The sequence below is a fragment of the Euprymna scolopes genome, chromosome 33 (genome assembly GCF_053919585.1).
Source record: "Euprymna scolopes isolate OS-2025 chromosome 33, ASM5391958v1, whole genome shotgun sequence".
Taxonomy (NCBI): domain Eukaryota; kingdom Metazoa; phylum Mollusca; class Cephalopoda; order Sepiida; family Sepiolidae; genus Euprymna; species Euprymna scolopes.
The window spans coordinates 58,139,783-58,154,846 of NC_136514.1; the positions used below are offsets into that span (position 1 = coordinate 58,139,783).

At 32.6% G+C, this 15,064-nt stretch overlaps 1 protein-coding gene across 5 annotated transcripts in view; it reads left to right on the plus strand.

Moving 5' to 3' along the window:
* Window positions 1–15,064, plus strand: part of LOC145258241 (transcription factor CP2-like) — a 109,229-nt gene that overhangs the window by 73,002 nt on the left and 21,163 nt on the right. For 3 of the 5 annotated variants that reach the window (XM_080116204.1, XM_080116207.1, XM_080116208.1), the window contains 3 exons: window positions 1,155–1,251; window positions 8,673–8,832; window positions 9,979–10,069. In XM_080116204.1, the coding sequence (XP_079972330.1) occupies window positions 1,155–1,251; window positions 8,673–8,832; window positions 9,979–10,069 (348 nt within the window). The remainder of the gene's footprint in view (window positions 1–1,154; window positions 1,252–8,672; window positions 8,833–9,978; window positions 10,070–15,064) is intronic. The other 2 variants (XM_080116205.1, XM_080116209.1) reach the window with 1 other exon arrangement.

Consider the following 15,064-nt stretch of genomic DNA (forward strand, 5'->3'; position numbering starts at 1 on the left):
ATTTTATCTACTTTTGCCTTATGATTTTCTATCAACTCGATATCATATTGTCATAGTTTTTGAGATCCAAACTTTATAATTTATTTAGCAATAGTAGTGCAAAAACTTTTTCAAAATTAAATCACTCAACTTGCACTTAATATCGGTGGTGCAGTGCCAGTGATTGTGAGAATTAGGATAAAAAAGTGAAAATTTATTCAAGTTAGAAGGGCAGATGAAGTGTTATTTAGATCATAGAGGAACCTTTAAATGCTCTAATTTTCATATACAGAACAAGTTTTATGTTCCTGAATTTTTTAGATGAGGATTGATAATTGGGGACCCATGGCATAATGGATAAAGTACTTGGTAAAATTCGGTTATAAGTTACTCCTCTTAAGATATAGCTGTTTTGAAATTTGTTCATGAATGCCTGATTTCTATTTGTTAGCAAATTGCCCCAAAATAAGATGTTTTGGGCCACAGACTCCTAAAATTTACATTTTTCAGTTGGAGATCAATTTTCCTACATGCCACACCCTAAAAGTCAGAACATGTACTCACAGTAAAAACGAATTTTTTTTTTTAAGTTATAGGTAAATGTCCACTTAACTCCCCTCCTCCCGCAATCTAAGCTCAATGTGTGGAGGTTGAAGGTTCAATCCTCATTGTGGACAACACTCAAAATACAATTGCGAATTACTTAGCACTTTGACCCAGTTATGGCTGACGGAACGAAAGCATGTTACCCATGTGGATTAAATAAAGGGTTATGTTGGAAATTCCATTCAAATTCCAGAGTTTGACAAAGATTCCAGAGGTTACCAAGATATACTTGAAGATCAGAAACATTTCAATTGAAATGTTTTTGAATTGTTGAGATGGGGATTGGTTATTCATATTATTTGGAATCTTTGGACTATGGTTCTCATCTTGAGTGTTATTTTCACGTTTTGGTTCATATAACCTCCAACCTTCTTCAGGTGTATCCAAATTCCTGAGTTCAACAAGATACATCTGAAGAAGGTCGGAAGTTACATCGACTGAAACGTGAAAATAACACTCATGATGAGAATAATTGTCCAAATAATTCAAATAAAATGAAGGAGAAGTTTTGTTTTTCCTGTGTTTTTCTTTTTTCTTAAATGTTATTCCTTTTTATTCTTATTTTATAGATCTTCAGCCAGTAATCTGAGCTCTCCCACTTCTGTAACTGCTGCACCATCCACAAGTCGTAAACTGTCCAATGAAATTGTAGAACCAGTGATTCAGGTATTTCTTTTTATCTCTTTTGCAGCATACCAACCATTAAAAAAAAACAAAAAAAAACCTTCTTGTGGAAGTCACTCCAGACAGCGCATAAAACCACTTGGTGTAAGAAACTAAAAAGAATAAAAGGTAGTTTTTTGACTGACAGTAATAAATTCAGATAATCAAAATAATCAAATTTGTTGTTTCATCAGAATTTTTGAACACTAGTTACCAGAGGCAGTTTTCCAGCTCTCAGGAAAACAAGATTTGGCAAAGCATTAGTTATAGAATTTGAAGAGTATAGGTGCTAGCTCAGCAGAGCATTTTTATTTTTTATTAAAGTAACGCTGAGCCTGATCATACTAAAATGAGTAACCATTTGCGAATTCCAGGTGCTGTATGTGCTCTGTTTATCTCCGCATTGTTTCCAGTTACCTAGCACTTCTTACCACTGGACTCAAGCGGTGCTGATTCAGGAGAGGTGTGGTTGGGGCTTACGCAATTTTTGCTTCACAATTGTGTGCAGCTACCCTTACAGGGTGTATCTATTGTCTCTTGGTACTAATTAGAGCCATCAGTTTTGGTTTTATTACTATAGCAGGGATAAGATCAAACCCACATGCTTCAGATGCAAGTTTTCAGAAGGAGTATTGAATGAGAATTAGAGAGATCCTTGCTTTGTTTGCATGCTGAATGCAATATTAAAGTGGCTTGAAGAATAAATTGATTAGAAGGCTGAGATCTTTTGTCTTGTTCACTTGATGAAAGCTGTATCACCATCGAAAAATAAGAACTGAGATGGAAAGAAAATTCACTGCAATATGGTAGCATTTACCCACAGTGAGATATCACTTGAGATTCTCAATATTGCTCTTATTAGCAATACACACGGACGATAAAACACTTTGGATAATTACGGATTTAAAGGGGGATCTGCTAAAATCGTCATTTTAAAAATCAAAGCCCCTTAAATCCTCAAAATACCGTTTTGTTCGAAAATGAATATACTTTCAAATAAACTAATTAATAATAATGTACATTATATATTTTAAGAGTTTTAAGAAATAAAGTAGCACATCTGTCAGTAAATGACCAAGTTCTCTTGATTCTCTCTCCTCTGATCTTGAGCACGTGGTACAAGGGGGAAAGGAGTGGGAGGGTTACTTTTAATGCATCTAAAACCAAGCTTCTCTCTTTACATCAACTTTCTGATCCCCATCTGGCATCAGTTGAAATGAATGGCCTCTCGTCTTGAGGAGGCCTCAAGTTTTGACAAGCTTCTGGGCTTGACCTTTACTCCTGATCTTAAATGGAACAGGTACATCAAATCTGTTGCCAAGGCCGCTGGAAAAATGGTGGGGTCCTTCTATCGATCCAGTAGATATCTCACTGCTGATGCAATTCTCTATCTATATAAGAGCCAGGTACGTCCAAGAATGGAGTACTGTTGCCACATCTGGGAAGGAGCTGCTAGAAAGGACTTGTCCTACCTTGATAGTTCAAAATAGACTTTGTAGTCTCGTAGGAGATATCCTTTTCTCTTCCCTGCAACCTCTATCTCACAGAAGAAATGTTGCGAGTTTGTCTCCGCTGTATTATTTTCATGGAAAGTGTTCGACTGAGCTTCAGTCTATGGTCCCCCCTCACCAAACTTTCACAAGAAACACCCATTTAGCTGAAAACACTATCAATGATTCCCCCCACTCGTTGTCTGTGCCTAAACCTAAACGTAGATTCCATGAACAAAGCTTCGTACTTAGAACTGCACACCTGTGGAATTGTCTTCCGTTTTCCTGCTTTCCAGCTGACTACAATATGGTTGTCTTCAAGTCTAACGTAAACAAGTTCTTGATGAGCCGTCCCACTTAACAAATTTACCGAATTTCCATTACTAACGATTACTATATTGTCCAATTTCTACTGTACACTCATTAACCCTTATCCTCGAGTGGCCTCTGGGCCTTGATAAGTGGTGATGGCTGTGTAAAAAAAAAAAAAAAAAAAGTGCTAAAAATGTTATCAAAAAACAGCGTTTTCGGTAAGATTTTGTAATTGACCCCCCCCCCCCCCCGATTTGTAAATGGTCATACTGCGATTCTCTTAAGAATTTTGTCATAAAATTTGGAAATTAACCAGAAAAAGATATTACTTCTGAAATTCATTTGACAGCTCTTTTTTTTTTTTTTTTTTTTTTTTTTTTTTTTTTGTTAAAAAAGACTTCAACATGATGAGTTTGGAAAATTTTCAAAAAATTTCTTCAGACACCTACTGTTAAATAAATCAATCTTTTTACTACATTTATCCATTAAAAATAAAAATGTAACCAACTTTCTCTTGTGGTACCGAGCAATTTAAAATCATGATACCTGGAAAAAATCATTCTATTTTTAAAAAGTATCTAAAAACGATCTGTAGCAGCAGCAGCTACTATCGCTGATATTAATTACTTTACCGTAAACAAACTTTTTTTGTTTTTTATTCCAGAATGAATTAAAACTTGGTTATCAGAATATATAATTTTAAAGCAATCCGGCATTATTTTTGGTCAAATTTTAAAAATATAATTGCAAAACAAATATGTAACATGTGCACTTTTATCCATTACCATTATTAAAGCGTTTTGTTTTTTTAAAAAACAAAACAAAAACAAAATGTGAAATATGATTTTTTTGCTTCACGTGTGCGAGCAGTACCCCCTTCTCAATATACAGTCCTGGTCAAAATCATGAGACCACTTAAGAAAGTAAGCGTTTATGCATAATATCGAATTTTTAATCAAACAAATATTTGAAACCATTGCCAAAAGGGAAAATATGATGGAAAAAAATGAAATCTGCTTCATTCAAAACCTTAATCCTGATCTAATAATTATATTTTAAAAAAACAAACATTTTCACGTGGTCAAAATGATAAGACCACTTTAATAAAATCGGCTAGTTTTGAAAAAATGAATACGAAAAGCTTTCTATGTTACTAAAAGCAACTTGTTAGTGGATAAAAAACATCTTACTAAATTATAAATGGCAAAAGGGAAACCATTATCAGAGTTTGAGAGAGGAAGGATCTTTAAGCTTAATAGGGGTGGACTCTCCCATAGATCCATTGCAAACGAAGTGAATCATAGCAAAATGGTCATTGCAAATTTTTTAAGAAATCCAGATCAATATGGGCACAAAAAGAGTCCAGGTCGACCAAAAAAAAAATAACCTCATCACTTGATCGGCGTATCAGAAGAAGTTTAAAAAAAACTCCAGTATGAGCTCAAGTCGATTGAAAAGCCAAACAGCAGCAGAATGTAGTCCTAAAACCATGAGAAGGCATCTGAAAATGAAGGGTTTTAATCATTTAAAGTGACTGCAGAAACCACGTCTTTTTGAACAGCACAAAATATGCCACCAAATACCAGACTTGGGATGAAGAGAAGTGGGAAAATGTAATTTTCTCCGATGAGAAAAAGTTTAATCTAGATGGTCGAGATGGATTTCAACACTATTGGCATGATAAAAATTTGCCCAAAGAGACTTTTTCAACTCGGCATAGTGGAGGAGGGTCTTTAATGATCTGGGGTGCTTTCTCGTCAGCTGGGACCCTAAAGTTGCAAGTAGTGAAAGGCCGGCAAACATCATTGAAGTACATTTCAATACTTGAAAATGCTTCTATCAGGACTGAAGGTCCACGTCTGTGTGGGAGAAATTGGATTTTCCAGCAAGACAACGCTGTGGTACACACTTTTCGACTAGCACAGGAATACTTTTCTTCAAATAATATAATATTGTTGGATCATCCAGCATGTTCTCCGGACCTCAATCCCATTGAAAATTTTTGGGGATGGATGACAAAAGAAGTGTTTAAGGATGGAACCCAGTATGATTCGATAAAGGACCTTTCTGATTCAGTTTTCAGTACATGGGATAAAATTCCTTTGCAACTGATAAAAAAACTTAGTCGCAAGCATGCCGAAGAGAATTTTTGAAGTAATTTGTAATAATGGCGGCTATACTAAATACTGAGACCCTTTTTAGTAATTTATAATTGCCTTTTGTTAGATAAATTATTAGTGGTCTTATCATTTTGACCAGGTGAAAATGTTTGCTTTTTAAAAAGTAATTATTTGATCAAGGTTAAGGTTTCGAATGAAGCAGATTTCATTTTTTTTCCATCATTTTTTTCCATCATATTTTCCCTTTTGGCAATGGTTTCAACCATTTGTTTGATTAAAAATTTGATATTATGTGTAAACGCTTACTTTCTTAAGTGGTCTTATGATTTTACCAGGACATATATATATATTTTTTTTTTCAGCGGATTATAATCGAATGGACACTAATCTACTCAATTATAAATATATATAAAAACTACAAAATCAATATTTAAATATTTGTAGGAGGTGCTCAGTTTCTAGCTAAGTTCCTATTTACTTGCCTCCCCACGAGGACAGTTAGACACAAGGTAAGTTAATGAGGAAAATCCAGCTTCCCAAAAAGGGTCAATCTGAATAGAAACAAACATAAAAATTGTCTCAGTCAAGAAGGATTTTTCCTTCACTGACAGAGGACAGAAAAGGTGAAGTGTAGCATCAGGATACTACAGTGATCTTGGCCCGGAGTCCAGGTAGAGAAAAAAAAAAAAAAAAAAAAAAAAAGTCTTAAACTGGAAAGTTTACTGAAATAATGTGTCACTCGGACAAGAAATGTAATTGGAAATAGAAACCAAATTTATCAAAAATTTGTGAACGATTTCTTAGCTTTAGCAAAAAATGTTTTTTGATATTTAAATAAGTGGGCAAAAATACTTAAGTTTTACAAACGTCATGTTTTCTGTTGGTGACGTCACTTGCTTTAAATGAAATTTATTATTGTCTATTTTCGTAATTCTTGTTAGGTTTCACACCCCTTAAGAATTACGACAAATAAACGAAAATAAATTTCATATTTAAAAGTAATTTGATGTCGAAAATCTAAGGCATAACATTTTCAAAAGCCAATAATTATGACCCACTAACGATAAATATGGGGGTCAAACGCCTTAAAAAAAAAAATTCCTTAATCCTTCACTAACCCCAGATACGAGTGGCAAACCTCCTCCTCTTAAAATCTTCTTTAGCCCTAATAAAAACGCTAAGTTTAAGTGGCAAGCTCCCCACCAAAGTTCCTTGGTAAGCTACATATGTGTCTTAAAAAAAAAAAAAAAAAAAATCCTTCCTTAAAGAAAAGTGCACCATTTATCACCCATAAAAAATAGTCAGCTGTCCTAAAACGCTAGAATGGTCTCGAAATGGTGAATTATTTTACATTAAATTTATGTTAAACTAAATTACTGCAGATTATTTGGAAACCATTACTTTTTTGGAGATTTTCAGTAGCATATTCTAATTCCTAGCACAAAAATACACTTGTATGGTGAATTTCATTGCTGAATATTCTGTTTTAACAAAGATATAGCATTTTTACTGAAAAAATAGTGTAAAAAAAATCTGACAAAACGCATATGGTCTTAAAGAGGGAAAAGCAAGGCACAAAAATAGTCATAACTTAATTGGATTTAAAAAATTTTAAGATTCTTTCTTAGCTCATCAAGCTCTTTCTATAGACCAATATTGAAATATTTTAAGCTATTTCAATTTTTTCATGTGTATTGCTACTCTTATGGGTTACTAATTTGATATCACCTACAGATAGAAGCACATTTTCATCAATTATGTCTAGCATGTCGTTGATATGGGGTAGAAGCAAGATAGGACCTAGCATGGAGGCTTGGGAACACCACTGTATGCTTCCATCTCAGATAACAGGTTACCATTCATCTGAACCGTGTATGTCTGGTAACCAAGAAAGGATCTTATTCGCTTTATAATCAATTCATAGAGGTCATTAGAAGTGTTATAATTTATATAGAAATAAGTGGTGATTGACAGAATCAAAAGCCTTGGCAAAGTGCATCTATCTCTATGATATGTTATGTTGGTGACTCATTATTCCATCACAAGTAATTCTCTGAGACACAAACGTTTCAGAATTAAACCATAGAGAGCAATAGACATAAGATGAGCCATGATTGCTCACTTGAGCACAACTTGCATGGATATAATACAACGTCAAAACACATTCCATTGAATTCTAAAAATGTATTCCAAATCAAACTCCAATGTTAACCTTATCTTATCAGCCCACTTTTGTAAGCCAATATCTCTTCACCATATTAACTATTATGAATTATAATTATCTATATATTTCTCTTAATCTGTTGGTTTGTCTGTTCCATCTTTTCCCAGTTCCTAGTCACTATGCATTCTGTGGGAATAAAAAACTAACATGGTTTCAAAAAATTCATTAACATAAAGGTCCCATGCACAAATTTTTAGTAAATTACTTTATTACTAAAAAATAGCAAGAAACCTGGAACAACTGCCAAAAACAACAAACTATTTAAAATTAAACCTATATTCAAAAGACAACCATCAGACCCCAAAAAATCACAAAAATTAGTTCTGTCACATATTTAGACAGAACACACATATATAACTCACTCCTAATTAAAAAATGAAGAACCTCCCAAATGTATGTGTCACGAGCCATATACTGTGAAACATTTCTTACTGGACTGTTATGACCTCACATACATTTATAAACACTTTTACATGGCCCAAAATTTAAGAGACCTCTTTGAGAAAGGAAACCTTGATAATATCCTAAACTTCTTAAAAAGAGTGAATCTCTACCACAAAATATAAATCCCTCTCAAACGACTAATAGCATCAAAACATAACTCGAATATTCAGTGACAATCAAACATCTGAAGTCAACAAATATAAAAACGAATAAAACTTAAAAACAATCAACTTAAAATACAACAAGAATAAAAACAAACTTAAATGACCCAAAGGTCATTATGCTGGTTTAACCAACCAATGACTTTTTCCTGGAAACCTCTGGCTGAAATTTTGTATGTATCTTTGTTATAAGATACAGCAAACTAAGTACGGTGATATCTGTTTGATCCACTGTTAGGGATTAATACAAAATGAGTACAAATTTAACTATATTCAACCATCGATTTGGCATAAAGCAATCATTCAAAGTCAATGGGCTATAATTTTTGCCCATTTTTACTGGGCTAAAAAATCTAGTAATAACTATAATTGCTATTTGCCATTATTACTTTCTGTAGGTGTAATCTCGTTACACTAACAGAACTCTTAGAAATTCCAGTTATTCAAAAAAAATTTTTTTAAATCATTTTATCTACTTAACTAATAATATATAATAAAATAATATATAATAAAATAATATATAATAAGTGTAGTATCTGTTCTGATGCTACACTTAGTCTATCTTTGGTTAGTGAAGAAGTCTTTCTAGACTGAGGCAATGATTAACTTTTTTCAGTGTATATTTAAATGGAAATCTAACATGCTGGTCTTTTTTTGTTCTTTTTTCTTCAAGCTTCCAGTATTGCCATCACCTGATTGCCGATTGTTTAATTCCAATCTTCTCTGTAATTTTCACCAGGCTCTTACTGGTGATGCCACTGCTCAGGAGGTCACATCATGGCTGCATTCAAACAGATTTGCTAGCTATGTACGCTTATTCCAAAATTTTTCAGGTAAGCTTTTATCCTCCATCTGTCTCACTTTTGTAGCACACAATTTATACTGACACTTATTTTTTTACTAATTAACATTAACAAAAAAAATACTGACCCATTTGACTTACTGGGGGAATTTCTACTCTAGTACCTCCTTTCCTTGAACAGTTTGCTTTTGGAATTCTCTCCCTACATCCTTTTTCCTTGATCATAACAACATACAGAAATTTAAATGTAATGAGAACAAACATCTTACTGTTCAAATACTTACTCAGATTGCCCTTTTATAAATCTGGTCCCTATCACAGTAGCCCATTATACATCAGTATCAATATACCTTGTTTAGGCTGAATAAAAAAAAAAAAAAAAAAAAAAAATCCAAAAATCGTTGCAATGATCTGCTGGTATTACTAATACCAGAAATTAGCTGAACTTAATCCATCTACCCTAATTCTTACACTTAGGCTAACGCTAAGACCTGCTCTTCCTTGTGTTGCAATGGTATCACCCACATGCTGTGTTGCAATGGTATCAAAACTTGTGAAAAACCTCCATGGCCAAATTCGGATTAATCGGATTACTGTTCCCATCTTGAGTGTTAGTTTCATAACATTTCGACTGATGTAACCTCTGAGCTTCTTCAGGTGCATTTTGTCGAATTTTGGAATCTACATGGAATTTGAAACAGACACCTTTATTTAAATGCTCTCATTCTGTCAGCCATGACCAGGTAAAAATCCTGAGTAATTTGCGCTTGTATTCTGAGTATCACCCAGATAAAATACTTCATAAAATTCACTTGTAAATGACCTTCTTTTGAAGGTTGAATTCTTTAGTGTGGGTGATACATTGGAAGTTACATCAGCCAAACATTGTGAAAATAACACTCAAGATGAGAACAGTAGCTGAAATAATCCAAATTACTAATTCTAATCTAAAAAAAATTAAAAAACTCATTAGCTTTGCCATTCAAATATGATTCTTAAATTTAAATTGCTTTTTTGCATAAATAAATGTTTTCTTTTATTTTTTTATGCGACTGTGTTACAATTTTCTACTCTCCCCAATCTTTTCAGTGCATGGATTATCAATTTGATTGTTTATCTACACGGAAGTCGACTTACATTGAGTAATTCTAACCACATCATGGTGTTTACTTTGCAGGTGCTGACCTACTTCGGCTATCACGTGATGATCTCATTCAGATTTGTGGTCTGGCTGATGGTATCAGGTTGAACAATGCCTTACAAGCAAGGTAAATTACGCCCACAGAACCACTTTGTTTCCTTAGACAGACCGATCCAAAAACAAAAGGGGAATTATGAATCTTATTGGGAAACATGTCTCCCCCCCCCCATTTCAGCTCTCTCTAACTATAGGTAAATTAGTGACTTGTGTTCAACTAATCGTCTATTATTAATAATTGTGCAAAGTTTTATGTGCTATGAAGACAAAGCTCATTTCCTTAAAGAATTACTAAAATCTTTTCCTACCACCTATTGTCATGGCTGGTAACACCTTTTCTGAAAGTTCAATGTTTAACCTCCTCAAGCAACATAAAGTGGAATAAAAAGATGCGGCCAAGAAATTAGTTTCCTCTCACATCTGCCAGTATCCTATATTGATATATCTATATTATATTTATCTGTTCTACTTTTTGCAGAAACTACTGGACTGATTTGGTTGAAATTTTCATGGTCTTTTCTTACGTTAACGTGCAACGAATTTAGTATTATGGCATCTGTTCAATGCACAATACTAATTAAATACTAATCCTTAATTAGTATTTAATGGAAAAATGAGTGCAAATTTATCCATATTCAACCATTAATTTTGCATAAAGCACTCTAAGTCAACGGACTGACTTTAGCCCATTTTTTATCAGGCAAAAAAAAAAATCTTGTCTCTCTCTCTCTCTCTCTCTCTCTCTCTCTCTATATATATATATATATATATTAGCAAAAGTACCCGTCATTGACGGGGTTTAAAAACAGCCTACAGAAAATGGACTCTGATTTATGAAAGTATGATAGGTTATGAAAAGGAAGGGTTGTAAAGAGATAGCTTTGAATTTGGGGGTATCAAAACCAAAGCAAAATATGATGAAAGTAAAAATAAAATAGATAAACCCCATAATTTATTATACCATACCTGTTCACACTGAAACACTTATCACAATATTCTGTGGATCTATATTAAAAAACCTTGTTAAACTTTGTGACATATTTCCATTCTATGGAGGTCAGGCGTGAACGAACACCCCATAATTTTATTATACCATATTTCTTCAAACTGAAACATAATTATCAAAGTATACTTACGTAGATAGATATGAAAAGTCTTTAAAGTTTGTGCCTATTTTCATTCTATGGAGGCCAGGCGTGAACCCAGACCCCACAATTTTATTATACCATTCCTATTTAAGTTAAAACATACTTATCAAAGTATTATGTACATCTATATCAAAAACACTTGTAAACGTTTTTTTTTTAATTTTTAAAGTTTTTATTTCCATACTTTGTGGACCAGGCGCGAACGCAGACCCCACAATTTTAATGAACCACTATTCTGCCAGATCAAACATATCCATTCCTGTGTCTCGATACATCTTCTATCATTATATGTAATCAGTTTTTTAAAATAGTCAACCATACAGGAGCCTATTCATGACCAGACACACACACACAGCTTTATATATATATATATATATATATATATATATAAACCGAAGAGGTCCTACCCTGTTTATCAAGCTCTTGTCGCTGTCATATTGCTGCAGTATTGTATCTTTATGCTTGTTTTACAAATACTTCTGTGGAAATGTTCTAATGAAATTGCTGCACTGGTATCCCCCTCAATGGAAAACCTTCTACCCACCAGTCTATCAACAAAATTCTATCCCTTTACTATAGAGGTTCCGTAAGATTTATTTATTCTAACAGTTTTCTTCCTCAAACTCCTTACCTTTGAAATTCACCTCTCTGACCACATCAAATACATAAATTTAAATGTGATGTAAACAAACATCTTGCTGCTCAACTCTGACTCGGATCCCCCCTATAAATCTGGCCCTATCACATTTCAGTAGTACAGTATACCCTCACGGTTCTCCATTCATGGGTTAGGCTCATAACCCTATCACATAGTCTGAGCTAGCATCATAACATCATAAAAATGAATGCTCAGTAAATATTCATTATTAGTGTTTACAAACAATATTATATATTTTTTTTTTTTTTTTTATTGCAATACAGTACGTTTTTTTTTTTTTTTTAATATAAATACATACACTGTATGTAACGTGCATATTTTTTGTGATTGTGTATCATATTTTTAATTATTGAATTGTACTGTATTATTATTACCTGAACTGTGCATGCTGTATTTATCTAAGTTTACCTTTAAATTTGTTTTACTTTCTGCCAATTCTAATACATATGTTATACACATAGAAAATGATTTTATGGTACAGTAATACAGTATGGTATGCAGTGTTATTATCCTCCTGCATATTTGCATTTCTTTTAGATTAAAATATTGACGTACAAAATTAAACTGTATTTATATTATCATTACTACATTAGTGAAATACATAGTTGCATTTTTATTGTATTAATGAGTAGGAGTGTCTTTAGAAAGTGTTTGGGAAGTATTTAGTGAAGGGTGATGGTGGTAAAGAACATAACCCCCACGAATAGTGAAGTATTACCATAATGTGCCTTGTTTGGATTGAACAGAAGTCAGAAAAAAAAACAAACTTTTACACCTTCATTTATATTCTGCATCAAAAAAACAAACTTGCCAAGAACTAAAATCCTAATAATATGACATCATTTACAATAATTAAAATACCTACATAGTCGATCTCTGAACCTCACATAAACCTAACAATTATGCATTTTGCTTGCAAGCTATATTTTTTCAACATTAAAAACTGGCATTAAATCTAAATTTGCCCTTATGGAGAGACAAGTAAATAGAAGCAGTGTAAGAATAAGAAATTTATCTCCCTTTAACCAACAAGTATATATAAAAAAAAAGCAAAACCTTCAAATTCATGTAACTAAGATGGCGAGTATCTGTAATATGCATTCATTGAGCTGTTCCATGTGCACCAGGTTTGTAATAACCATTATTTGATATTTACTAGCAGAACGCATAGAAATTGCATGGTGATTTATAGCCCAACCTTTATAATTTACTGTTAATAATATTCCTTTTGAAATGTTCTTTGCCAGCACCTCAATCTAAACTAAATGAAATATGTGGGTTGTTATCAATGCAATCACAAATCCTAACAGTACAATTAAATATTACTTGATGACCTCTACTCTTCCCATGACTGGGGCAACTAAAATTGTTTTACAATAGCACAAAGTAACAAAAGTAACTAAAATTTGAAGAAAGGACTCTCTATTGCAATGTTAGCATTGCCTTGGCATGCAGCTCATCACCCAGAAAAAAATCTGTTGAACAGAAGTCTGTAGCACATAGTATCAATGCTGATGTGCCTACTTCTTTATCAATAGATAGCTGATGACCCAAATAAAATCTATCAAGGAAGCTTGGCTTAGCTCTTAGGTTGATGAGTGGTTGTTCTTCGTTAATGAAATCATGATTGATTAGCAGGTTTGGACTGCTGTGCATGTCAAATATGTGAATCCACATTTTTCATAATATAATATTAAAAATATCCAAGAAAATAGAATTAGCTACATTGTATTGTATTTACATAGACCAAGATGGATGTTTTTTTTTTTTTTTTTTTTTTTTTTGCTTCCCTAAATCCAACGTGGTCACTTTTCGTAACAAGTTTATCTTAAATAAGTAACTAATCCTTTCATTCAAGCAATGTTTCGACCGAACAATGCCAGGTAGTATATGTGTGTGTGTGTGTGTATGGCTCATTCCATGTCAAATTGACAGGGGGTAAAACCATGTCTGACATGGATTTTTTAAAAATTTGCTACACTTATAGATCTCCATGAAAGGAATTAAATGGCACTTGTTAAACATCTCAAGAAGTTCCTGAGATATGACCATGACCGTTTACAAAAATGTGAATTTTTATGAAGTGACCAACTTTAAAAGACAATATCTGTTGTTTATGGGCCTACAAAGTTCATTCATATATCATTTTAAAGTACTTGGATAGATCTATAATTTTATCTGGGAATATTTTTTTCAAGGTCAAATTAAAAAAGTTGACCATGACCTTTTAACCTGATTATCTCAAAAACCGTTCTTTCAATTTCTTTTGAATTTTGACAGAATATTTGTCTATCTTATGTCAGTATATATTCCAAATTTCATGATTGGCCTTTCACTAGAACTATCATTACAAGCGTTTTAAAGAAGTGGGCAAATTCAAAATGGCGGAACATAGTACCTGCGACTTCATATAAAACATTTTGATATTTCCCAATATGGTCAAGTTTGATATCTTTGCAAAGCTATTTTGATGCTGATTAATATTTACATAAAGACGATGGTCAAAAAGTAAAAAATAAAAAAAAAAATTTTGATGAAATTGAATTTTTCTTCATTTGTTTTTTTTTTGGTACTTGTGCACTTTTTGAACCATGCTGAAATAATGTTATTTCGGAAGCCATTCTTAACATGTGGAGAGGGCGTATTGTAACTAATCTGTACTTTCACCTAACAATTTTATAATAAAAAAGAACATATCTTAAAACTTTAAATTAAGCTGAAAATAAAATTTGAAAAATAGCGTGGTTCAAAAAGTGCATAAGCACCGTTTTTTTTTTTTTTTAATGCACCACGGATTTAGTTATGGAAGAAGTGATATATAATAAAAAGAAAAAAAAGAATTTTGAAAGGTATTAAGGGTTTATTAAATTATACGATAAAACATGTGATCTAAATGGTCTACTAAAAGGCAATTTCTGTTTATTGGTAATTTTTTTCAATGAAAAATTTTTAAAATGCATGTTCTTAAAAATTCTTGACATTGAATTTTATGCAAATTCTGGTTGTGAAGTCAAACTGCTTTGACTTTCATACTTTTCTTATACAACACAGATTTTGATACAGAAAGTGATGTAATAAAAATTTCTAAAAAGTGCATTGAGATTTAATTAGGTTATAGTATCAAAAGAATAAACATTTGATGGCGATGCTAAACAGTTTCTTTGACATTTTAGAAGTCTTAAGTATACACTATATACACAAGAAATCAACATGTGTTCATTAGGATACATTTCAAAATGAAAAATCCGTTTTACTGAAA